Below are 27299 nucleotides of genomic sequence, written 5' to 3' on the forward strand. Positions count from 1 at the left end.
ACCATAAGACTTGCAGAACGTATACTGCCATTATAGAGGGAACTTTTTCAGTGCCTGCAACTGGATCTCTGAGGAACCACAGAGCGATGAGTAATCACTGCAGCTCAGACATTTCAAGTGCTTTGTACCATTTTTGTGCATACTTTCATTGAACTTTCCAGAGCTCTTGCCAGCTTTATATTTCAATCTTACTAATTTGACAGCAAAGACCAGCTTGTTATAAACCATGCAGAAGGAGATGGTAGACATATGATCACCCTTGAGACTTTAGCTCAACACTAATTATCATCAGTACTGCTCCAAGAGGAATTAAAGTAAAAAATGGTAACACACTCACTGGCTTAAACAGAGGATCAAAAAAGAATGCAGAAGGAATAAACTGACTCATTTTTAATCGATCGCATAAACATGTGGTGAGTGCAAATTAACATCAAGTACAAAGAGTGCTATTGTAACAAACCTCTATCAGAGTTAAGCCAAGGTTTTTTTTGTGTGTTTTTATGAAAACATCAACATGTATAAATATGTATAATATACATCACATTAAACTAAATGCACTTTTTGATTCACATGATGCCAGTTCTGTCATTTAACAGCCAATAACATAATCAAAAACTGACAGAAAAATTCATAGGTCACTTTTACGGTATGTGGGTCAATGACGTGATGGGTCATTTTTTTGTCCAAAGGCCTCAATAATAATAAAAAACAAAGATATGGCATCCAAAGAATGTAAGATAGTATAACTAGATATCTTTAATTGAATTCAAAAGGTTTTAATTATATTTTGCTACATATAAAGGTATTTTAAAGATTTTGAAGTGTCAAAAGGTCATTCGGTTTAACCGTCCAAAAGCCAATACAGCCATTTAATTTGTGATTAAAATATAAAATGTAATAAATGTATGCATATTATTCTGGCATGATTTTATAACATCATATATCAACATAGTGCAAAATGGCTTTAAAATTATGTGTAGAAGTTATTGTTTGCTTTGTTATGAGAGCAATGTCCGGAAAAATTCATTTCATTGTTGTCATTCGAAGTAACCAATATAAAGGGACCAATCATGCGGTCAATTTCATGTGACAGGATGTGACATCTTTCAGACACCTGCAAAGGACCACATGGCCGTGAAGGAAAGTAACTAACTCTCTCTTAGCTATTTGAAAAATTCATGAAACATAACAGGTCATTCGGTACAACCGCTATAAAACATTGAAGTTGTTGTAATATTTTAAAAACTTGTACTATATATAAAGTGTTTGATTGTCCTTTTGCTAGTTAGCTAGATATCAGCATGTTAGCATTGTTTGAAAATATTATCATCTGGTATAACCAAAAGTGTCATTCGGTAAAACCAAAATTTTGTTCTTGATTTTGATCTTGTAAAAAATGACAAATGCAGTGTTAATTGATTATAAAATCCACATAATCTAATGTTGTTAACACTTAATAATGAACCTTAATAACCTTATTCGTCAATTATCATTTTATACTCCAAAATACTATAAAAATACAATGGAACCACCATGAAAGATGGATAAACCAGCAGGCAAAAACCATAGTATTATTGTGGTACCTTTTGTTACTGTAACCAGATGCAATACAAAGGCTGTTTTCTCAAAAAGTATTTATTATGTTTGGCTGTTTGCAGTATTTTCTGAATTATGGAGACAAAAAAAGAAATCCAACATTGTTTTCTTCATCAAAATCACAGAACTAGCATGTAAGCTGTACCATCTTAAACTAATTATGTCAACCATGTTTAGTAGAAGTTGTTCTCTAGTTCTCTTCTTTAATCATTTTTTGTTCGCCTGAGATGTGTAAAGATGACTTTATTTACACAAATTTACATAAACATGTATAACAAACATTTGAAAATTGCGTTGTTTACATATTGATTTGGTTACAGAGATTTGTGGATTTTGGGAAGGTTTGGCCGGACGTGCCACGTCACACGGCGTGAATCCATCCATTGGTCAAACACAAGCATATGCTGCTCCTTTTTCCTCCCTATGGCAGTTTAACGCCCCAAACAGTAAATAATATTTTGCCCAATCAGCCTAACAAAGCGCATACCTTCGAGAAACACTTTTTATGACTGCCATAAGCATTTTTAATCGGCTTTGTAATCGTTTGTAGTAGTCGTTCCCTTTGTGTTGTTTTCTTTTGCATCACTTTTCGAGACAATGGAGTCTCTTCGCCATCAGCGCTTACAGCCCGGTATCGGATACGGAGCGAGCGCAACCGGGACGCTTCGGTCCCTGCGGCCCGGTGTAACCGGCACTCTTTCCTCGGCACAGGGTTCCCATGTCTCGGTGTCTGCTTCCCCGGGGCCGCCGCCACCACTGCCGCCCCTTCAGCTCCACAGCCTCGGGTCCGGTATCATGGGCAGCGGGTTTGGTTCGGTGGACATGGCGGCGGCAGGTCTGGGTCTGTCCAATCCCACCAACCCGGCGGTTCTGAGGGAGGCGGTGGACGCGGTGGTCAGGAGCTTTGCCAAACACACGCAAGGATACGGCAGGGGTATGTGGGGTCAACATGAAGCTGTTTTGCACTATGAAAGCATAAGGGTCAATGATAAATAATGGCGAAGCTTTTAAAAAATGTAGATCATGTAAAGTGCTTAGAAATGTAATATTTGTATTCAGATGGGTTCTTCGAATGGGTTCTTCTATTCTAATTTATTTTCTTCTATACATTTTTTTATTTATTAATTTATTTTATACTTTAAACGACTCTAAAATGTACATGTAAAAAGTGGTGTAACATCATATTTTCAAATTAATGCATTTGTCATTTTCACAACACTATTGCCTTTCTGCATGCTGGTTTCACTGACTTTAATTTGGCAGACTTATGTTTTTAAAATATAAATCTTTTTTATTATTATTATTATTAACACCACCCAGACATTGATTTTGAGCCCTCCAAAATATGAGTTAAATTCAGAAATTATCATATGAGAGTTTCTGTTAATTTCCTGTAAGAATTGCATTTTTAATGTATTTTTGAATTATTTAATAGGCTAGATCTGGACCAAAAAAAAAAAAAAGTGTCACATCATTGACCCACATGGAAGATATTTCAAACAAACACATTAAGAAATGTGTCTTGAAACTTTCTTTCTCTCTTTCTCTCTCTCTCTCTCTCTCTCTCTCTCTCTCTCTCTCTCTCTCTTCCCCGAAACATAACTTCAGGCTGTGTCTCAGCAGCATGGGTTTTGAATCTCATTTGGCTGAAAAATATTGGGCCTACATTTTGTCAATAATATTTTTATAATATTTAAATATTAAATTTATTTAAATTAAAAAGCTGAGTCATCAAGAACAGTAACAAAGTCAGAGGGATGGTGGTGTGCTTAATTGTTATGAAAATAATGTCACACTGAGAAAAAAAAACTGGCTTAATTTTCATGCAAAATATTTTCTTTTGATTTTTATTATAGTACCCAGAAATATTATCTGAAATAAATATTACCCAGACACGCTCTTCATGAGATTCAGCTCCCTAACTAGACTAGCACTATAGGTGGATTTGAACGTTCGATTCGACTGCTCAAAGCAGATTGAGCCCCCTGACATGCTGACCTAAATACATTGGGGATTATTGTCAGATAAATTCTGTTGCCAGTGTACTTTAGAGGCAGGTTAAGTGTATTAATCTACCTCAGAGACACCTCAGACCATCTGAATGTAACCGAAGCTCATCTTTCATTTATGGAAGAAAGACCTTTATATAATTGTGATAATTTTCACATTACTCCCGTCCAAATACACCACCCTTATTTCCTGTTAGAAACTAGTATCTAAGCAATTCCACAACAACAACCTTCCTTTATATCGGCCATTAAATGAGCATGTCCTTTTCATTGTGTGCCGAGACCGTCACAGCGAAAGATTTATGAACTGTTTTGTAAGATTGTAGATATTTTGCTCAATTTATTTAGCCCTCTAGCATGCCATCTCTAAACAAACTTAAAGTTCATAATTTTCATCCTGCTTTTGTATTGTTACAGTGTCAGTAGTATATGTAAATAAACAATGTTTACTTGTTCTTTTTTTTACTTGGACCGAGAAATTCCTGTTTATTTGTCAGCTAAAGTCCTCCGGATGATGCAAAATGTGCCATTTGGTGGACTTTTGACAGCTTCCAGGGCTTTTGTGAAAACTACAGATTCTACTTCCACATTTTTGTATCCCTGCCCACAGGCTGGGCAGAAGGTTTTTAGTTTATCCCCTCCGTTTGGCCTAAAACACTTGCTGATCAGGTTTAAAGGGTTAGTTCACCCAAAAATGAAAAACGTGTCGTTCCAAACCCGTAAGAACTTTGTTCATCTTCGGAACACAAATTATGATGAAATACGTGAGCGTTCTGGCCTCCGATAAACTGCAACACAACTACCACTGTAAAGGCCCAGAAAGGTAGTAAAGACATTGTTAAAATAGTCCACGTGACAACAGTGGCTCAACCTTAATGTTGTGAAGTGACGAGAATACATTTTGTGTTTAAAAACAAATATCTTAATTTGTGTTCTGAAGATGAACGAAGGTCTTATGGTTTGGAACGACATGAGAGTGATGAAATTAATGACAGAATTTTCATTCTAGGGCGAACTAACCCTTAAAATATGTCTGTGTATGTTTCCTTTAAAGGGGTAATTCACCACTGGCAAAATGGCCTTTCAATAAAACTTCGCTGCCTATGCAGTAGAAAGTCGACTGTCACTTTCATTTGACCTATGGCGTCAGTTGCGTCACTTTACCGCCATTCACAAATACGGAGAGTGGCCTCATGGGATAGTAAAGTGGCCATCGAATGTGCACGTCAGAATCTCATCTGTGTACTTTTTGCCTACTGTTTTTCGAATACTATGTATATTGGATACTGCTCTATTGGCATGCTGTTTTCCGCATACTATATAGTAGGGAACTATTCTATTTCAGATGCAGCGACTGGGTTTTTCCATTTTCATTGTGATGTTCTCTTAATATTTACTATTCTTTGCAGCCTTAGCCACTGCTTAAAACACAAAACTGGAAACCGAAAGTAACTTACTGCCTCTAAATGTTTACTCTTTGAATTTTTGCACCCAGGAACAATACAAGTCACAACAGCATTGTGACTAAAAGTTTGCTAAGAAGTATTTCCTACTCAAACATGGCAATATTTGACTATGGTCAATCCAATAGGAGCAGACTAGAAGTGGCATTAGACGGCAACATGCCCAGTGCATAATAGGTGATGGTTTTCTTATCTATTTAGCAAAAGGGAAGACAACAGCCCTTTTTCTCTTTCTTTCTTTCTTTTTCTAGTGAAGTAACATGCTGTCAACACTAAATGCCTGAGGTAAATGTAATGCTACGTGAGATATTATTCTCAAGCTGTTTTATTGATATCTTTCCACAGAAATTACAAGTAAACATATTGATCGATCGTCTCTTCTTCTGTATTTTTCTGAACCGTGATGTCCATACCATCGCGGTTTGGGACAAATACATGTACTGTTACACCTCTATTAAATATAACTAAAAAAACTGAAGAATTAGTGTATGATATCAGGTCTTTGATGATATGAGAAATGTGATTGCCATTGCTTCAACCATCATTTGAACTCATGAGTCTTAAAATATACTTGAATGGTGTTGTATATTCTGATATGATGTTTCTGATTCCCACAGTGAATGTCGTGGAGGCCTTACAGGAGTTCTGGCAGATGAAGCAGTCACGGGGTGCTGACCTAAGGAATGGCGCTCTCGTAGTCTATGAGATGGTCCCATCCAATAACCCCCCTTACGTCTGCTACGTCAGTCTCCCCGGGGGCAGTTGCTTCGGGAGTTTTCAGGCAAGCACCTCATGCAACATTCCCTTTGCATTTTTCAATGCATTTCTCTTTGAACCTCAGATCTTCAGAAAATAAATAATTGTGTTTTGGTTGCCATCTGTGTCTGCATATTTTCTGTCTAATGTTTTCTCTTGAGGATCTCTTGGAAATTAATTCTGTGAGCATCTTCAGGATTCGATTACAGTGTGGTTAAATAGAATCTTTGATCTTCTCAGTTCTGCCCGACCAAAGCCGAAGCGAGGAGGAGCGCGGCCAAAATTGCCCTAATGAATTCTGTTTTCAATGAGCATCCATCTCGACGCATCACAGATGAGTTCATAGAGAAGAGTGTGTGTGAGGCTCTAGCCTCTTTTAACGTGAGTTCTCACGGTTATCTGAGGGCAGAATTAAAATTCAAGCTTCATTTTCTCACCCTCATCATGTTACCACTGTCCCCCGGTTTCATAGACAAGGCTTAAGTTAGTCCTAGACTAAAATGCATGTTTTAGCTGTTTTAACTGAAAGTAACTTGCACTGACATATCTTAAAATATGTCACTGCCATTATTTTTTCTCAAGATGCAGACCAGTAATGTGTTTTACTAGTGAATGTTTATAAAAGCTACAAATTGAAGGCCTAATCCTGACTTAAGCTAAGCCCTTTCTGTGAAACTGGGAAATGTTAAGATTTCAATGAATAAGAACTGAAATTTCAGTTTAGCTCTGACTGTCACTTTTGATCAATTTAATGCATCTTTGTGAAATCCTGCTGACCCAAAACCTTTAAACAGTAGTGTATTGTTGACATTGTTTATCTATACTCATCTTTATTAACTGCAGGGAAACAGAGAAGAAGCTGATAACCCTAGTACAGGCATCGGTGCTTTTCGCTTCATGTTAGAATCTAACAAAGGGAAGTCTATGCTAGAGTTTCAGGTGAGTGAGATCATGATTGAACTGCATGCAAAGATGTGAGTAAATGAACATGTGACTTCAAGATTCACATATATAACATTTTTCTTAGGAACTGATGACAGTTTTCCAGCTTCTCCATTGGAATGGGAGTCTCAAAGCCATGAGAGAAAGGCAGTGCTCCCGTCAGGTGAAGACAAATATTCTATTTTTAATTGTGGGGAAAAAAGACATATCATGAGATATCAAATAGTCCTTCATCTTTTAAAATAAAAGTTAAATGTACACTGAAAGTGCACTACGAAAAACATGCTGTAACTTTAAGACTCCAAAAATACCATTTATTAACATTATTCTGACATGATTGCCCATGTTTAAGTCAACAACAACTATTTTTGAGTTCAGAAACTTGGCCAGCACAGTCACATTCAGTCTTTAACTCACAATTCTGTCACTATAACTTGCAATTCTGACTTTGCAACTTCTGACTGTATAACTCGTAATTCTGACTCTATAACTCGCAATTCTGACTTTATAACTCGCAATTCTGACTCTATAACACGCAATTCTGACTTTATAACTCGCAATTCTGACTCTATAACTTGCAATTCTGACTTTATAACTCGCAATTCTGACTCTATAACTTGCAATTCTGACTTTATAACTCACAATTTTGACTTTGTAACATGCAATTCTGACTTTGTAACATGCAAGTCTGACTTTGTAACATGCAAGTCTGACTTTGTAACACAATTCTGACTATATCACTCAATTCTGACTTTGTAACACGCAATTCTGACACTATAACTTGCAATTCTGACTTTGTAACACGCAATTCTGACTTTGTAACACGCAATTCTGACTTTGTAACACACAATTCTGACTTTAACATGTAATTCTGACACTATAACTCGCAATTTTGACTTTGCAAGTTATAGTGTCAGAATTGCATGTTACAAAGTCAAAATTGCGAGTTATAGTCAGAATTGCAAGTTATAGTGTCAGAATTGCATGTTACAATTCTGACTATAACTCGCAATTCTGACACTAACTTGCAATTCTGACTTTGTAACTTGCAATTCTGACTTTGTAACTTGCAATTCTGACTTTGTAACTTGCAATTCTGACTATAACTCGCAATTCTGACTTTGTAACACGCAATTCTGACTTTGTAACACACAATTCTGACTTTGTAACATGTAATTCTGACACTATAACTTGCAATTCTGACTTTGTAACATGTAATTCTGACACTATAACTTGCAATTCTGACTTTGTAACTTGCAATTCTGACTCTATAACTCGCAATTCTGACTTTATAACTCACAATTCTGACTTTGTAACATGCAATTCTGACTTTGTAACGCACAATTCTGACTATAACACTCAATTCTGACTTTGTAACTTGCAATTCTGACTCTATAACTCGCAATTCTGACTTTATAACTCACAATTGCGAGTTTATATCATGCAATTCGGAGAAAAAAGTCACAATTGTGAGTCGCAATTATTCCGTTTTATCTTTTATTCAGTGCGGAAATTAGCTACCATACTACTAAAATAACACTGGCAAACTGTTCATTAAAAAAACTAAAATATGACATTTAAGAAAAAATATGTAAAAAAAACTAAAACATTACATATTTCATGAAAAATATAAAAATAAAAACAAATTCAAAATGTTAATAAAAACTATCATAGTATCTCAATGATACTAAAATAACTTTATGAAAGTGTTTATGAAAATCAAAAATATGATTGCATTTTGGCACAAAAAAACTAAAATTATTAGTCAAAAGACTCAAATCATATTATTTATTTCCTCATTTTTGTATTTGTTATTATTCCCTTGTAAGTTCCTTGTAAATATTTATTTGATGCATTGATATGTTTCACTGACCTATCTACAGTATGTTTAACAATTAGCCTCTTTTGTAAACAGGAAGTGCTTGCTCATTACTCCCACCGAGCACTAGACGATGACATGCGTACACAAATGGCTGCCGATTGGGTCAGCCGAGAACACAGTTTATCCGGTACAATCAATCGAGAGATGGCGGCCACCGAGCGCGAGCTGGAAGAGGCGCGTCTGGCAGGACGAGAGCTTCGGTTTTATAAGGAAAAGAAAGACATTCTGCTAATGGCAGTGGGGCAGCTAGGTGGGTCAAACACTACAACTCTGCCCTGCACATGCTGAAGATCATGAAGACGTGTCAGACGTGGCATATGATTGTACCAGATAGCACTCCAAAACTCAAAACAGTCTTTTTTAAACTTGTGTATGTGTGTTTGTGTGTGAGGAATCAAAGAATCAGCATTTTGAATAATTCCACAGACAAACACTACAATGAATTATACGTTTTTTGAGATCTAAACAAGGCATTTTAAACTTGAAACTGAATCAAGTGCTATATTGCTATTATTACTACACCAGTATTATCCTCCAGTGTTATCGATCGACTGTACTGGCACATTGACCTACTATGTCTGAGTCGGGAAAATCAGTTTTGAGGCCTTCTTAAAAATCTTTGCATTGTAGTTCTCATGAATCCTGTTACGCATGGGCGCTGCTTTTTTTTTTAGCTAACTCGCCAAAGCACCGCCCATTAGTTTTTGGTGTGTGGATGCACAATAATACAGTAATTTTCAGTATTCTGCATTTATATTCACAGAATAGCCTTGCTCATTTATTTGCTACATATATGTGCTTTTGGTGAATATACAAACCTTTTCTTTGTAATGTTAATCTAAAGTATGTTCATGTAAACACGCATTTATATACAGTACTTTTAAGTTAACTAAACGTTTTTGCGAGAGCCATAAATGTTTGCTAAGGAAGCAACTACGTTATATTTCATAACACAAAGGTCAGGTTTTCTCACACTGTCATAACACCGAAATTCCAGCAGAGGAAACATACCAAGGTCGTTTCCTCCAGCCTATTGAAAGAAAGCCTGAAGCTGTGCCCTCATTAGATTGCCTTCCGTTACCTTTGTGATTGTAGAGCAGTCATGCTCATTTCAAGGCAACATTTTATTTCTACCTCCTCTCTCAAAGCTTTTGTGAACTTTTTTACCATATATACATACAAGTGCAGATGGGATTTGGTTAAGATGAGCAATGCTTTGAAATGTGATGCTTCACTCAGAACAACAGGAAATAAAACCATATACTGGTGGCCAAAACTTTGGAATAATTTTTAATGATTTGGAAAGAAGTCTTTTATGCTGCTTTGATTATTGTCAATCAGTATTGGTGCTCAGTTATTAATGATGGTTTTTATTACTGTCAAAGGCGAAAACAATTCTTAATATTTTTGAATAGAAAAAAAAAAAAAAGATTTTATTTGAAATAGAAACTTTTTGTAACATGTCTTTAGTGTCACTTGAATCAATTTAATGCATTGAATAAAAGTTTTTTTTTGTGCATCATGGCCATGAATTAAGAATTCGTTCCTACGACTTACTATTACATCTGCACATTTTAATTCGTTCCCTCGTTTTAAAGGGATAGTTTAATCAAAAATGAACATTCTCTTATTTGCTCACCTTCAAGTTGTTCCAAACCTGTATGAATTTCTTTCTTCTGCTGAACACAAAAGAAGATATTTTGAAGAATGTTTTTGACCAAACAATGACAGAATTTTCATTTTTGGGTGAACTATCCCTTTAAGTAAATTGTGCGCATGATACAATAATTTGTTCCCTCGTTTTACAAAATTGTGGCCAAGTTGTAGTAACTTGTTCCCTATTTTTGATTTAACTAAAACAAGGGAACAAGTTAGTATAACCTGGCCGCTATTTACAAAAACTAGGGAACAAATTAATAAGTTGTGGGAACTCATTCTTAATTCATTGCCACAACTTAACTAAAACAAAGGAATGAATTCTTAATTTGTGGCTACTATATACATATATTTTTGTCCGCATATGCGGGGCTCCATAATACATGTTTCTTGAGCAGCAAATCAGCATATTAGAATGATTTCTGAAGGATCATGTGACTGAATGTGCATGTGATGCTGAAAATTCAGCTTTGCATCACAGAAATATATTACATTTTAAACTATATTCAAATGGAAAGCAGTTATTTAATTTATTTAAAATAATATTTCATAATATTACTGTTTTTACTGTATTTTTCATCAAATAAATGCAGCTTTGGTGAGCATAAGAGACTTGCTTCAAAATAATTAAAATTTTTAACTTTTCCCCACCAGTGTATATGGCATATTATAGACACTTGTTGGTTTCCCAACTCAAATGGTCCTGTAATGTTTATAAAATAATTACAGAGTTTAAAACATTTAAATACAATCAAATATTTTGAATTGTAACCCCATTCATATTCCATCATCATAATTGTATTATTATTGATTATTTTGCGTTACTGGGTGAAGTGATGATGTAAACTTGTTAATGTTTTATCCCAGTCATTTGCTTCAGTATTAGAGGTAACAACAGCATCAGTCAGTTACTGTTCAGATCATTTTAGATCAGCTTCAAAGTTTCACTGCTGTCTGCTTGAACTGAATTTTAAAGGACTAGCTGCTGAATCTTGATACTAACTCATCACAGTGTAATGACACTCAATGTAGGATGTGCGAAACTTCAGTGATTGTCATTATTAGCCAGACACAGTTCTGAAAATATACTTTTAAGGGCTAATTGTTTTCCTTGTGTTTTGAAGTTGTGCATTTGTGGTCTTAAACATCAAAGTTAAACTCCAGATAATAATCAATTAATAATTCAATTAAAGCCCTGGTAGATTATAGGCTGGCAGCATTAAAATTGACAATTTAGACATTACAGTCCTTAACATGACATAAGAAACAAGAAAGTTTATTTCAATAAACTATGCACACACAGTTTTTTGTCATTATGTAGGATCACTACAAATAATTTATTTATTCAGACCATGAATTATGTGAAATGACAATGATACGGGCCATTACTAACAGCACTATTTGCAGTTATTATCAATATATCTCTTTCAATGTAATTATTATCTGAATCATACCATGTTTCTGAAAAGAATTTCTTTGTGAGTGTATTTTCAATGTAATTTTGCAAGACCTCTGTTTGTATTTTTTTTATGTCTTTTGAATCCTTCATATTTCACTGAAGTGTATTGATATGTAAATTGCATATACATGTGCATTGCATATACATTGCATATAATTTTATACAATTTGTTGGGCCTTTTCCCTGCTGTTTTTACACTCTTGTTTACCAAAATTATTTTTCAATTAATACTCAAGGTAGTGAATTTGAATCAGTGCATGTCAAGACATTTTATACATTCTCTATTTGTTTTGTATGAATAGTCTAACTGCCATTTTACATGTTTTATAAGATTTTGATGAGTAGCCATTTGTTTTTTGTTGATTTATATTCTTTACAAATCAATAAAGAGCCTTTTCATATATTTATTATAGCGTAACTTCTCACAATCTTGACTGTAAAAAAAGCTCAATGTGAAAAGAAAAATTACCAGTTCCAAAAGTTGTGGTCCATGAAGGTTACAAAATCAGAAAAAAAGATATAACCTCGTCAAATAAGTTCTTAAGTAAATGCATTGAGCTTGCATAGAAGAAATTAGACTTTTATTGAGCAAAGACTTTTATTTTGAAACCAAACTAGTTAAATGTTTAACGTCATAACCCTTTTATATTATAAACAAATATATAATCATATACCAATTTGGGAAACAAACGTCTTGTACTATATTGGTATTTTAAAGTAAGTGATAAATTTCAGCGCATTAAGCGAACTTCCTGACATTTTTGTCAGGCAAAATACACTACTGCCTTTTAGGGGTCCTTATTCATCCCAGCGCCGTTCATGTGGTTTAGTGAATGCAATGACAGGTTATGAGACATAGGTGTTGATATATTTGTGAATTTTGACAGAATTCATGTCGTTCTACGGGTGGTGGCTATGATAATATTTGCAACTAAATACATTGATTAATTTTCAATCCTAACGTCTATATTAATAATGTGGGCGGTAGCATCATCAAGGTTTGTCCTTCAAAGCTGCTGGAATCTTTCAAATGTAAAATCTTCCTTGAGTCGAATACAGAATCTGTCACAAACTGCATGCAAGGTAAGCAGAGTGACTGATATCACAGTGCTGATTTGTAGTGATTTTTTATAGTTATTATTTTGTCTTCATCTTGGCCAGTTGCAAATAAAACTACTTTATAAACTCTGTCTGATGACTAGACAAAAGATAAACAATAGTTTATGAATGCACATACTGTATGTAATGCAGTACCACTGAAATGACTTTAAAGATGGAGTTGTGATGAAAATACATGTACACATTTTGACTTTTTTTTTCTCAGTTATTTATAATTTAATCTTCTTCTAGAATACAGTTGTTGTTGAACGCTGTTGGAAGGTTCCTTTATCAAAGGAGGGAAAGCCACCCAAGCTACATCCACGTAGACACAGGGTGTACCGCCTGGTTGAGGACCAAAAACACAATTCTCAGGACAAAATGGAGCTCATCCTCACTCAGACTGTTCCCAGTGAGTGCTCTTGCCTTACAAAAATATTTTAATATATATAAGTTTGATTTCAAATTTGGATTTTGATGTTATATTTAATTCACAGAGCTTGGTGGACGAGGCGACACAGTTTTTGTGAAAAAATCTTTGGGCCGCAACAAATTGCTACCCCAAGGCCTGGCTGTCTACCCTTCACAGGAAAATAAAGACATGTTCGCAGAGGAAATAAGGGTTGGTTACATATACAAATCAATTCATTTGTCATTAACATCATTTCACATGGAAGCTTTTCTCCACCACATAAGGAAAAGAAAATCATGCTTTTGTAAATCATAATTATGGCACAAGTCAACATTATGACATACTAGGTCAAAATTATGACATGAAAAGTTGAAATTCATGTGACATAAATGTGATAAGTCAAAATGATGACAAAAAACTAAATTATGACAGTAATGACACGTTGAAATTGTTATACAAGAATAGTTGACATACAAAGTCATAATTTAAACTTTTTATCTCATAATTCTGCCTTAAAAAATCAAAATTATGACTTGGTATGTCATAATTTCAGCATTTAAAGGTGCCCTAGATTCAAAAATTGAATTTACCTCGGCATAGTTAAATAACAAGAGTTCAGTACATGGAAATGACATAGAGTGAGTCTCAAACTTCATTGTTTCCTCCTTCTTATATAAATCTCATTTATTTAAAAGACCTCCGAAGAACAGGCGAATCTCAACATAACACCGACTGTTACGTAACAGTCGGGATCATTAATATGTACGCCCCCAATATTTGCATATACCAGCCATTCAAGGGATTAGACAAGCCAGTATTAACGTTTGGATGTGCACAGCTGAATCATCAGACTAGGTAAGCAAGAACAATAGCGAAAAATGGCAGATGGAGCAATAATAACTGAAATAATCCATGATATCATGATATTTTTACTGATATTTGTGAATTGTCTTTCTAAATGTTTCGTTAGCATGTTGCTAATGTACTGTTAAATGTGGTTAAAGTTACCATCGTTTATTGCTGTATTCACGGAGACAAGAGCCGTCGTTATTTTCATTATTAAACACTTGCAGTCTGTATAATTCATAAACACAACTTCATTCTCTATAAATCACTCCAACAGTGTGTAATGTTAGCTTTAGCCACAGAGCACCATCAAACTCATTCAGAATCAATGTAAACATCAAAATAAACACTGTACTTACGCGATTAGACATTTTGCATGACGAACACTTTGTAAAGATCCATTTTGAGGGTTATACTAGCTGTGTGAACTTTGTTTATGCTGTTTAAAGCAGTTGTGAGCTCGGGGGCGGGGAGCACGAGAATTTAAAGGGCCGCACACTCTGAATCAGCGCATATTTAATGATGCCCCAAAATAGGCAGTTAAAAAACTGAATAATATTTTGAGTATTCTGAGCTGAAACTTCACAGACACATTCAGGGGACACCTTAGACTTATATTACATCTTGTGAAAACACGTTCTACAGCACCTTTAATCTCATAATTATGACTATTTATCAATTTTGGCTTTTGTCATAATTCTGACATCAAAATTGTGATTTAGTATGTCAAAAATTTTATCTTAATCATAATTTCGACTTTTTGTCAACTTATCTCAATTATGACTCACTAGGTCAATTTTGACATCACATAATTTTGACTTATGAAATTTTTGACATTTTTAATTTTTATCATAATTATGGCTTAGTATGTTGTAATTTCAACTTTTTGTCAATTTCAACTTATCTCATAATTATGACTTTGTATGTCATAATTGTGACTTTTTATCATAATGATGGCTTTGTATATAATAATTTCGACTTTTTGTCAATTTCGAATTATCTCATAATTATTGACTTACTATTCAATTTGGACTTTTTATGTCACAATTATGACTTGGTATGTAATATTTGACCTTTTTATATCATAATTAACATTTACCAAAGCATTTTTGCTTATGTAGTGTAAATGGGTTTTCATAATTTCAAGTGTTCACAGTTTGCTTGGTTTTTCCCGTAGCTTCTGCGTGAGGGACGGCCAGAGGACCGAGTCCAGACACGCACAGGACAGCTAGTGAGTTATCTTGAGAGGTTTATACTATAAAACATAAATTATATATAGAAAAATTGGTGGGTTTTATATTTTGATATTGGTGTCAACATGAGCAGCTTCCTTTTGTGTTTGTTCATTTTGCAGACTGTTGAATTCCTGAAGAAAACACAGCTTGAGGTCGCCATGCACACTTCAGTTCAGTACTCGCTCACAAAAGAGATTGTTTGCAGACAGTTTCTTAGACGGGTAAGAGACTAAAAAGAAAATTTTTTTTTGGAAGTATAATTTCTGTCAACTCAGAAACACACAACATAAAATGTATTTGTGTATACAAAAGTAATGCATACTTACATTGTTTGTCCAATCTAGTGCAGAAGTTTTGTACCATTGATTGTATTTCTGTCCGCAGCTCGGTGTGGTTGTGCCGACTCATGCCTTGACTCTTCCAGAAGAACCAATCACAGGGCCTGGAGAGTACTGGTGTGATGTCACAGTGAGTTAATTGACTTTACAAGTGCAAACAGCACAGTTTAATGATAATTTTACACAGATCCTCTTAAGGGATTCAATCGTTGCTGAAACAGTATTTGGTCTCTCAGGTGAATGGAGTGGACACAGTCAGGGTGTCCATGTCTGTGGTGCCGTATGTGGAGCCCAGCCAACTGATGCTCATGAAGCAGCAACAAAAGCAAGAACAGTCAGATTCAGAATAGTGTTTTCTTTGCTAAAGGCAATGTGTTGCAGGAAACAACTTGGAGAATATACGCAAGGAGTTTGTACAAATAAAATTTTTTGGCTTACATCTGTCTTTTTTGCTATCTATGGAGGAGTCATAAAGCTCTCGGATTTCATCAAAAATATCTTAATTTGTGTTCAGAAGATGAACGTAGGTCTTACAGGTTTGGAATGACATGAGGGTGAGCAATTAATGACTGAATTTTCATTTTTGGGTGAACTAACAAAATTTAGAAAAGTTGCCTTGACAATAAATAAACTGAAATAATTTTATGTTGGAGCACTAAAATGACAACATTGCATACAATTACTACAAATGAAAATTAGCAGGAAAACTAAAAATAAAAAAATAAAAGCTAATTCAAAATATTAATAAAAATTAAAATACTGATGATTAAGTAGCCTCCTCTTCACTCTTCACGTGTTAATTTAGAAATCGTTCTAGTGACATTCCTTTGTGAATGTGTCCACACTGACTTGAGAGTTTTCAGTTGTGAATGTCCTGTTCCACCTCGGCACAGTATATTGAAAAAGAGATCAGGAGTACCGAAAACTCGCTGCCATTTTCACTAGGTCATCTTTTCATATGTTTTGTGATATGGCAAATTATTCTGTAGAAGCATCTTTTTTGAAAATTGGTAGTCTGCCCAGACTAAAAGCATGCTGTGCTGTTGCAGACTCATCACAATTTTCCTGAGGAGGTAGTTTTAACAGCATCAATAGTGTAATACTTAGTTTATAATCAGAATATAGTCACTTAAATAGTCAGGCCTAGTGTTAATTTAATTTTTCAAACATAAGATAATATAAAAAATGTGTCTCAGTGTTCCTCCTCGGCAAAATTTGCACACTTTTGTGTGAAAAAAAGCATAAACGCACTCTAAATTAAAGATTTATTGTGCACTTTAGTTAGATTCATTTAATAAAATGTGAGTTTTCACAATTGTGCCAAAATAATTGAGACGGCTTCTGTGGTTATAAAGGGAGAGCGCGCTGCTCGTTTTCTGTGTAATTTATTAACAAGAAAAGTTATTGTTTTTCTTCAGATTTTGTGAGTATTTCATATTTCACCTTAACAAAATGTATTTTTAAACCTAGTGATTTTATAATGTTTAATATTTATTCAAAAGCGAAACAGTGAAAAACGAAAACAGGAAATGGCTAATATGAGCTAATAAATGCCCCTCTGCTGCCATCTGCTGGTTATAGTGGTAATTAATGTCTTTTTTTATTTTTTAAAGTGTTTTCTATCAAATATTGGATTTCCTACATCTTGAAACGTTAGGTTTTGGAAATGGGGACAAACATTATGAACAAATAATGTTTGTGGTCATCACATTAAAAATAACATTTGAAGTGCTGAAAAAAATGTTGCATGTGCGTGTTTTAATTACAGACACCATGTTTCTTATTCAAACATTCCCAATAGTTTTGTCTTTGTTGCAATCAATAAAATTGGCAAGTGTGATTACTGCATTAAAATATAAATACAACATTAAAAAGTCAACAATTGATGGTTTTGTGTCAATTTACAGCGAGTACAGAATGACAGCTAACAGTTGATCGGAAATGCCCGAGCTGGCTTAACGAAAACCAGGAAGTAACCGTGCATATGCTCAATTTCTGACGGAAAACTGCAGACTTGGCAACACAGTGTGAAATCATGTTCATATTAAAATTGACTTTTATTTATTTATTTTACATTTTTAACTCTTAAAGCAGAACTAAGTAACTTTTTTACCTTCATAAATAGTTTCTAAGTCCTTACGATGGTTAATTGAATTGTAGTGGTGTGTTTGAGGCGAGCACTGACCCCCTGTGGCACGTCTACGCCAGAAAAAAGCACTTGCAATTTGAGCTTCACCGACCCGACACAATCTCGCCTCATGTTCACGTTCACGCGAGAGTGACAAAATGCTTTACGGAAATTCAAAAAAAAATTATATAGTATGACTTTATAAGACAATTTCGAAAATTACCCACCTCCATCGAGATTTCATTTACTGCGTTGTAGTCGTTGTAGTCCAGAGCTGTGCTTGGAGTATTTACGACAGTGTGATTCACTGAAGGAACCTGTAGGGGGAGCTTCGCAAATCTTACTGAATTCCGCTTTAAAGTTGAATAAAACACTCAAACTCAATTAACATTAAATCAATGCTCAATTTAATATTTGTGGTGTGAACCCATTCCTACTTTTTGAGATATATATTTACACATTTAGCATAAATAAAAAAAAAAAAAAAATCTTTCCCCGAATTTTTACATTGTTTTAATCCTATTCAAGTCTATGTACAAAATCTTGTAAATGTCAAATTATATTTTGATTGTGAACCAACCTTATTTTGCTCAGGTTTATGTATTTTTATTTCTGGCAGTGATATAGGAACTATTTCACACATAAAGGTGTTTTTACACACAAAATGACACATTTTGGTACATTTTCTATAGGTGTAATGAAACTCTTACACTTTACTCATGGTTCTACACAAGGGTCTTCCATTAACAATCTACATTCAAATAAAAACAAGCAGTTAAAAGAATCAAACCAGGATGGGAAGATTCACTCAAACACTTTTTAAGATTTACAAGGTTTTTCATAACACTTTACAATAAGATTCTACACATAAACATGAATTAATTTCTACACAAACGTTCATTTTTATACATTAACATTAGTTAATGCATCACAAACTAACAATAACATATTTCTAAATTAACATTGACCAAATTTATTAAATGCTATTTAAAAAAAAAAAAAAAAAAATCAACAACGCATTAACTAATGTTAACATACAGAACCTTATTGTAAAATGTTACTCTTTTTTTCTCAATGTCTCAATGGTTTATATATGCCACTGCTCACATGGCAATGTGGAAGACGAGACCCTATTGGACAAACAAGTCATAACATCCCAATCATTTAATAATAATTCATGTGAACCTACACAGCTACTGTTATGTTACAAGTGATTTTTGACAGAACTAAAACCTAATAACAAAACCAATGTTCAAATGGAAAGACAGTATTAGGTAGACATTTAGGAGCCATCTTAACAAATGTAATAGCAGCCAATAGAGCTTTGCAGTCCTTCGCTCCTTTCTGAAACTGTACGAACTGGCATTACAGCTCTAAAAGCTGGCAAAAAGATTTCTGTATAGGCCAACAAAACCTGCTCCACATTAGGTAGAGGTGTGTGCAACATCTGGATATCCAGTCCATTAGAATCCGTACTTGGCTTGCGTTTGTCGCCGAGTCATTTTGTTGTCAGCCCAGTTGTTCTTGAGTTCCAGCTCACGTTCCTTGGCCTGATGAATCAGATACGTGATTTGGTGTTTGCGTCTCTGTTGCCCCGTTGGCTGATCTCCTTTTTTCTGAAAACGAGATGGAAAAGTCAGTCTCTTTCTTTCATATACCTCCCTCCATTAAATATCCATCAGAAAACAGACACTTCTGCACCTGTCTGAACTGAAATTTCCTCATTTAATGTCTTCTGTTGGAGGTGCTTACCTTGCTGAAGGACTTGCGGGGCGCTTCCTCTGCTGTCATGTTCTTAGTCATCCATTGTTTATTGCCGCTCAGCTGATCATCTCCCTTTATCTCTAGGAACTTGATTTCTTCTCTTCCACGATTCTGTTTGCCCTGCAGCCGCCGAAACTGGAGAAATCCAAAGAATATTGGAATTTAACTCTGATCAATCAGGACTTAAATCCTGGCAAAACATCATGATGCTAGGATGTACTAGATGGTTTCTAGGTTGTTCTTAGTGGTTGCTAGGTGGTTACTTCAAAACAACAACAACAAAATTATTATTATTATTATTATTATTATTCAAAATAATATATTTTTTATTATTTAAATTACTAAAACTGACAAATCAATAAATAAAATATAGTATGATTGTAATAATTCTCTTGTATTGTAAAAAAGTATAATAAACAGTTATTAAATGCAAAATAAATTAATTTATAATCATTAGATTATTTGAGAATTTAATAAAAACAATAATAAAAATAATGATAATTAAAATTACTTTGTTTTACAGAATAATAATAAAATTACATTACTAATATTTATTGCTGTGAATTTTAAGTATTTGAAAATGCAGCAATTTTGTTCTCCAGAATTAATCAATTCATGTGGGTTATACAAAATATGGAAATCCAAAGAAATACTGAAAAATAATATAATACTTAAATAAAAATTAGACATGTAATTGGCCAAGGATTCAATTTATTTAAAATAAAAACAAATACAAAAATTATTTAAATAAAAAAAATAAACTAATGAACAAATCACTAATATTACTAATAATACTATTTTACTGTAAAATATAACTTGATAATTTTATAATAATGGTTATTATTATTTAAAATAACATCTTTATTATTTAAATGACAAAAATTAAATCAATAAAATATTACTATTGCAGTAATACTATTGTACCTTAAAATGTAAAACAAACATTTTATAATAATAATAATAATAATAATAATTACTAAAACTAACAAATCAGTAAAATAAATAATGCAATAATTCTATAGTACTGTAAAAATGGGAATTTAATAATAATAAATTGTATTTATTTAAAATTTGTTTTTTTAAATAAATTAATACATTATTTGTAATTTAATTACAACAAAAATAATTATGATTATCACTTTTTTGTTTTACAGAATAATAATAAACTTCCATTACTAATATTTATGGCTGTGAATTAAAAGTATTTGAAAATGCAGCAATTTTGTTCTACAGATTTAAGCAATTTGTGTGGGTCATACTTCAGATTGGAAAATTTGGAAATCCATATAAATACAGAAAAAAAAAAACATCCCTGAGTAAAAGAGATGCTACAAACAACTCACTGCTTCATCATTGAACATTGAAGAGGACCCTGATTCATCCTGCTCATCAACTGCAGAGTTTGGGTCTTGGTAATATCCCTCCCCATAATAATCCTGTCAAACATATGCATAAAGCATCAGCTGCTAAGATTACAAGGAATATGGTGTATGGTGCTTATTCATAAGGACACGTGTTTCAAGTACCTGTGGAGAATTCTCTGGCAGTGGATTTTCAGGATACTGAGGTGGGTATTCTTCCTTCTGAAAGTCTTGCATGCCTCCGACTGTCCTACTGTAACTGTCCGCATTAGAACCAAAGTCCAATGGGGCATCCTCCACAGTGGGTGGAGGGTGTAGAGAGGGAACGTACTGCTGAGAATCTAGTTTTTGTGACAACACAGGCTCTGATGAACTTTCTGGTAGGGAAAAGTAGTTCTCCGGAGCGACTTCATCATCACTTCCCTCTTCATCCGCAGCCATTTGTCGGGCTAACTGCATCGCCGCTGACTTTGCAGCTGCTTTGATGGCGGACGGGGACGGGCTGGTTCCAGAAAGACCTTGGGACTTTGCTGCGCTTGCCTTAGGCTTATCCGATCCGGGGCGTTTGGTTAGGGTGTGCGGCACCAGGGGCCGCTGCATTTCCTTCACCACCAGATTCTTAGGCTGGGGCAGCAGAGAGGACAGACCACCACCACCTCCCTGGAAGAATATGGAAGAAAATATTCATATTTACTATGTGGTAAGTCCAGCCAGACCACTTATACATTATGAAAAATATGATGAAAAACGGGCCATCCAGAAAATGCTGTGGTAATGATGTCACAACCAACAACTCATTAACATATGCCCACCCCCATAAATGCTTAATCAATATTCAAAAACTTGGAAGAGATGGATGCTGTGACGTTTCAAATGCGAAGGCATTGGATCCAGAAGATATTTTTTTTTTTTCCCATAAGTATTTTTATGGGTGAACTACAAAAGAACTACAATCCCATGATGCACTGCGAATTGCATTATTGATTAAAAAAGATATAAAACTACTTGATTACTTATACAGAAACTAAATATTTTACATTTTTTTGCAAAATCTGCATGCATACAAATATTGTCTGGCTCGATTATGTTATTCACAGTACTGCCATCAAAGAGTTCTTTTAGTGCAATTTGATAGTGGCAATTCTCTGATTGGTGGAGATCATGTGCAGAATCATGGGTAATGTAGTTTTTCACCTAGAATTTTGTTGGTGTACACATTAATGTGTGCTGATGACTTCAACAAAAGCATATACCACTGATTAACAACCTCAAAAGAATACTTTAGGTTTGTCTTTAAAGATTTATAAGTTATTGCAATTCCACTATGGGGAAAATGAATAAGATTCTTACTGCAGTAGTAAAAATACTTAAAAATACTTACTATAAATTAGAATTAACAAATAATTTATATTTAATAAGTACATTTATATTGAATTATACATATTAATTGTATATTTAATTTTATAATTTTATATATTTAAATATGAAATATGAAAAATTGTTTATTCCAAGGGTCAGAAAAAGGTGCAAAATATTCATTTAAAAAAATGCAGCTGTACTTAAGAAAAAACAAACTTTAGGCTACTAACAAGTGGACTTTAGTGAAAAAAATAATGTTTAATCCTTACCTGAGGAGCTGACTTCTTTCGTACTGGCTCGTCATCATCAGAGTCGGACTAAAACAGACAAACACAATCAATCAAAAAGAGTTTCAGTAAAATAATTAGGCTTTAATGGATTTAAAACTCACATCTACAGGTTTTATTTCAGGAACGGTGATTTTAACAGGTTCTGTGCGTTTCTTGGGTTTAGGCAGATCCATAGTCATCCTCTTAGGCTGAGGAGCTGAAGCCTGTTCTGTCTTTTTCGGCGCGGGCAGAGAAGCGAAAAGTCCGCCGATCTTGCCCGCGGGTCGAGCGGCTGAAGCCGTCGAATCATCGCGATCACTGTCGTCGCTGCTGTCGTACGCTACCAGAGACATCGCCACAGATCAGATGTGTTCATAAGAGAGTGAATCAGATGCAAGAATCGCTGACGAGCCGCTTTTGCATCACTTTCTCTAACGCAGCTCAACTGATCTCAAATCATTCTGTACGGTCCTTCCAGGTTTATATGGACAAATATCGTGTGTAAATATCTGATAAACGTCAGCTCACAACATCGATGGCAAATTCGCCTCGAGATAAATCAGCGCTTGCAGAAGGATCCGTGCTTGCATTGGAAACTCAGCGTTTAAAACAATATTTCCCCTGCAAAACGCCCATAACACATGAATATATTAGTCTAAACAAACAAGCAATAACTGTTAATAAACATATATCTCTCCTCTCTAACTATTTAGACTCATAAACATTTTTCTTCCACCATCGTGAAGGATTTCCTCAACATCCGCTGCACCGCTTCAGAGGATTAAGCGATACTGACACCAACTGGCGCGGAGTGGAATCGATCAATACACGTGACGAACAATGACAATAAATCATCGAATAAATGCAACTGAAAAGACTAGTGATGGGCATTCCGGCTCTTTTTCGTGAGCCGGCTCGTTTGACTCAGCTCCCTGAAAAGAGCCGGCTCTTTTGGCTCACAAACGGCTCTTTAAATAATACATGTTTTAACTATGACTTTGATTATGATAGGTGTGAAAACAGTTCTAATTAAATTATTAAATGAACTCATACTAACAATGTCTCACAATTTCTTTAAAAATGCATTGATTTGTTATAAAAAAAAATACTATTAAACATTTGTATTTAAATTACAACTTTTTAATGTATAGAACCAACATTCAAAACAAATAAAATCTGAACAACATAATAGAACCCATATTAAATATTAAAGAAAAATAAATAACTGAAAGGATTAAACTGGTCCCTCTTTTTCTCTTTTTTTATTGCCATATGAGCTCTCACTAGTTAGGATATATTATTCATAATGAACACACACACACACACTGCTGGCCATATTTTTATTTTATGAGAGATTTGCATTCAGAAATGCTGTTTTTCCTCTCCTCCGAGTTTCGACTACAGACCGTGAGGCTGATCAGACAGTCGAAACGAAAGAGTGTGTGTGCTTATATAGCCTAATTATAATTTTTTGTGTTGTTCTTTGAATTATTAGTCTATTGTTTTAAATAAAATTAAAACCATTCATTACATAATGATTTAATTTCTATAGGCTATATTTTGAAAAATAGAGTCGGCTCTTCAGATATGTGAGCCGGCTCCCGACGTTCATATAAAAGAGCCGACTCTTAGAGTCGGCTCGTTCGCGAACGACCCATCACTAGAAAAGACGAAGTGATTATATATAATAGTTGGTTAATAGGAGCTCGAGTACCTATTACCAACTGGGAATTGTTAGGAAATAGACATACAGATAACCCCCAAAAATGTATCTTTATGTGAATATCATTTACATGGTTTTATTGTTGCGGAGGCAAAGAGGTTGTTTGTTGGTGTTTAGGCAGAATATTTAGTGGTTTTCAATGTTTTTGTTAAGAAGTCTCACCAAGACTGCATTTATTTGATTACAAATACAGTAAAACTAGTAATATTGTGGAAACATTATTAGTTTTAAATAACTGGTTTCTATTTTGATATATTTTCAAATGAAATTTATTCATGTGACGTCAAAGCTGAATTTTCAGCATCATTACTCCAGTCTTCAAATTCTAGGAATTACGAGGCCACGTGAACGCACCTTCTCTCCAGTCTTCAATGTCACATGACCCTTCAGAAATCATTCCACTATGCTGATTTGCTGCTTAAGAAACATTATCAATGTTGACAACAGTTGACATGTTTTGTTAAAACGTGATACTTTTTCAAGATTCTTTGATGAATTGAACATTAAAAAACAGCATTTATTTGAAATATAAATAATTTGTTACATTATAAATGCCTTTAGTGTAACTTTTGATCAATTTAATTCATCCTTGCTGAAAAAAAAGCATTCATTTCTCAATAAAGCTTTTACTGACCCCAAACATTTGAACCATAGTGTACGTTTAGAAAATAAGCCACGTGTGTTAGTTTTTGTGAAATAATTTTTTTTAAAAAGGAAACTGAGTATAACATTTGGTTAGTTTTATTGACAAAGTCTGCAGAACACATACATCTGTTCATGATAAATAATCTTGCTGCTGTTGTTGATCTCAAACACAATACACAGTCTCTGTGGTAACTCAGTACCAGTAGCTTTTACGCGGTTTTCTATCTTCCTGAAGGTTTAATTTCTCCATAACTTCTTCCTCAAGGGTTTTCAAAGATGGCATGTATGTTTTCTGAAGCGTGTCCTCTGGCGATGTGTCCTTGGGTCCATCTGCAAGGTAGATAAATACTCCATATTTAAATATTTGCATATCTAAAACTCTAGGTAGAAATGCATTGTTTTTTATCTTTCAACCCCTTTCCTCTTCCTCAGAAACCCCACCTTTCCACTGCTGGGGAATGATGCCGTCTTTTCTCTGGTAGACTGGTTTGGGAATAATCCGTCCTGTCCTGACAGAAACACGCACTCGCTCACCCTCTTCAGTGTATCTCCACTCAATATCTGTGGGCTTCCTAAGAAACATCAGACACAAACACATACATTGAGAGTCAGGTGTGTTTCATTCTGTTACATTACTCTATTTTATGTTTGATGCTCCAGAAGGCAATATTAATGCTCACCTGTCAGTAGGGTCAATAAGCGTAACATCCTTCAGCAGCAGAGGGGCTTCACTGGCGATGTAAGTACCCCGGTAATCTCCAGATCTGCCAACATACCTGTAATGCTGGGGGAAAAAATGTTTTAAAATAATTAAAAGTGCTGCTTTTCAATAAAACCGTCACAATAGGAGTCTTATTAAATACACATTTTACTCCTACCGTGTTCAGGCCCTCGAGCATGACCCAGTTTCGGCGCCGGATCACCTGAGAAACTTTGCCCTGCTTTCCTTTGTCCTTTCCAGATAAAATCTCCACCTGGTTGAATTAGATTTAAATAGTATGTTATATAGATATACACTGTGAAATAATACAAAACATGCACAAGTTAAGGGGTAAATGGTGTTAAAACATCAGATTACTTAAAGGTTTTTAATCTTTTCGTTGCGAGGGAACCTTTTTTTTTTTTTTTTTTGCAAGGGACACCATTATAAAATTCAAAAGTCAGCTATCTATTTTCATGTATAAAGACCCAATTTTTACTGAGAAAAATGAATAGTATAAATGTCTAAATATTATTTAGAAAAAAATATTCAGTGTTTAGTATGTTACATTATTATGCTTTATTTCTACCAAAAATACTGTACTATTAATATATTATTTATTTGTGTCAATTTCTTAATATTTATTTATTTTAATAAATTATTTATTCATTTTAAAGTCACCATGAAATCAAAATCAGGCGGACAACCTGTCACTCGCATGACATCACAGCAATAGCAAACCACAACCATCCAATCAATTCCCACCCTACATTTTTTCTTGTTCAAAAAGCCGTTTCATTCGGATATACCTCACAAAATAATTTTTCTGTAAACTTTTCCACTGTCCTCCTCATTTAAAACCCCTTTAAACAATATCAGTATCAACATTCCAGTGGACCAAAAGATGCCTACTATGATCTGCAAGAAGTCAGGTGGAAAAAAAACTTCCACTACATATTAAATGCTTTCATAAGATTAAACACAGAAAGGGTCACTTACTGTGTCTCCTCTAAGGACATGCCAGTCCTCATTTGCAATCGGCTCAACAAACACCTTTCTTCTTTTCTTGCCTGGTGGATTGAGCCGCTTGGCTGCGATCGTCCACGGTCTGCTTGTCCCATAACGATAATCATGTGGAAACGCAGATTTTGCTGCCATCCAAAGCAGCGCCGTCAGTCTCATGCTGCTGCGGACAATTAAAAAAAATCCATAAATTATCTGTGGAACCTACACTTGAATGGCATATAGGTTGTGCATTTCTTCTGTCAAAAAAATATAACATATTTAGGTGGTATATCCTCCACTGACAGTGTGTAATACTACAGCGGCATCTTCATTAAAAGCGGTCACTTTCTTGGGCTTTGTGAGGTTTATGCGTGAGTTTTTTTTTTGTTTTTTTTTGTACGGATCCCATAATACAGTGGCACTCTACCTACCTGAATTATTTATGCTGCTTTTAGAGGAACATTTAAATAAAATAACTAAATTAGTTTGTAGTAATCATAAATTCTCCATCCACAAGGGTCAAACTTGTGTAGAACATGCGCTACTTCCTGTTCCTTCCGAAACAAGCGACGGTGTCAAAATAAAAGTCTCGATTGGCAAGGCACACAATTAAAAAAGATTTTAAAAAGAAAGAAAAAGAAAAAAAATACAAA

General features: G+C 34.5%; 4 protein-coding genes across 6 annotated transcripts; 2 read left to right on the top strand and 2 right to left on the bottom strand.

The window, feature by feature from the left end:
- Positions 1-1651: 1651 nt before the first annotated feature.
- lix1l (limb and CNS expressed 1 like) lies at positions 1652-12105 on the top strand. The gene is made up of 6 exons (XM_067411289.1): positions 1652-2530; positions 5686-5849; positions 6065-6205; positions 6668-6763; positions 6852-6929; positions 8682-12105. Exons 1-6 carry the CDS (start codon positions 2194-2196, stop codon positions 8934-8936), a joined length of 1071 nt encoding a protein of 356 aa, XP_067267390.1. The 5' UTR covers positions 1652-2193; the 3' UTR covers positions 8937-12105.
- A 335-nt stretch (positions 12106-12440) lies between these two features.
- mrpl9 (mitochondrial ribosomal protein L9) lies at positions 12441-16190 on the top strand. Of its 2 annotated transcripts, none has more exons than XM_067412228.1 (7): positions 12441-12846; positions 13114-13273; positions 13359-13483; positions 15297-15367; positions 15446-15575; positions 15739-15822; positions 15929-16190. In XM_067412228.1, the coding sequence occupies exons 1-7, from the start codon at positions 12739-12741 to the stop codon at positions 16040-16042; spliced, it is 792 nt and encodes a 263-aa protein (XP_067268329.1). In that variant the 5' UTR covers positions 12441-12738; the 3' UTR covers positions 16043-16190. The 2 variants fall into 2 exon arrangements, with proteins under 2 accessions (XP_067268329.1, XP_067268330.1); XM_067412229.1 differs by having other exon boundaries at positions 12452-12846; positions 15297-15350; positions 15474-15575; positions 15929-16182.
- A 2053-nt stretch (positions 16191-18243) lies between these two features.
- On the bottom strand, positions 18244-23333 carry prcc (proline rich mitotic checkpoint control factor). Its single transcript, XM_067411675.1, has 6 exons — positions 22696-23333; positions 22574-22621; positions 21111-21605; positions 20928-21020; positions 19573-19719; positions 18244-19436 (listed from the first exon to the last, which is right to left on the bottom strand). Exons 1-6 carry the CDS (start codon positions 22924-22926, stop codon positions 19284-19286), a joined length of 1167 nt encoding a protein of 388 aa, XP_067267776.1. The 5' UTR covers positions 22927-23333; the 3' UTR covers positions 18244-19283.
- A 1606-nt stretch (positions 23334-24939) lies between these two features.
- Positions 24940-27210, bottom strand: mrpl24 (mitochondrial ribosomal protein L24). 2 transcript variants are annotated; one of them, XM_067412354.1, is made up of 6 exons: positions 27078-27201; positions 26641-26824; positions 25820-25915; positions 25622-25725; positions 25383-25513; positions 24940-25271 (listed from the first exon to the last, which is right to left on the bottom strand). In XM_067412354.1, exons 2-6 carry the CDS (start codon positions 26821-26823, stop codon positions 25135-25137), a joined length of 651 nt encoding a protein of 216 aa, XP_067268455.1. In that variant the 5' UTR covers position 26824; positions 27078-27201; the 3' UTR covers positions 24940-25134. The 2 variants fall into 2 exon arrangements, with proteins under 2 accessions (XP_067268455.1, XP_067268454.1); XM_067412353.1 differs by having other exon boundaries at positions 24942-25271; positions 26641-26827; positions 27078-27210.
- Between the last annotated feature and the right edge of the window lie 89 nt (positions 27211-27299).

The sequence above is a fragment of the Chanodichthys erythropterus genome, chromosome 15 (assembly GCF_024489055.1).
Source record: "Chanodichthys erythropterus isolate Z2021 chromosome 15, ASM2448905v1, whole genome shotgun sequence".
Lineage (NCBI taxonomy): Eukaryota > Metazoa > Chordata > Actinopteri > Cypriniformes > Xenocyprididae > Chanodichthys > Chanodichthys erythropterus.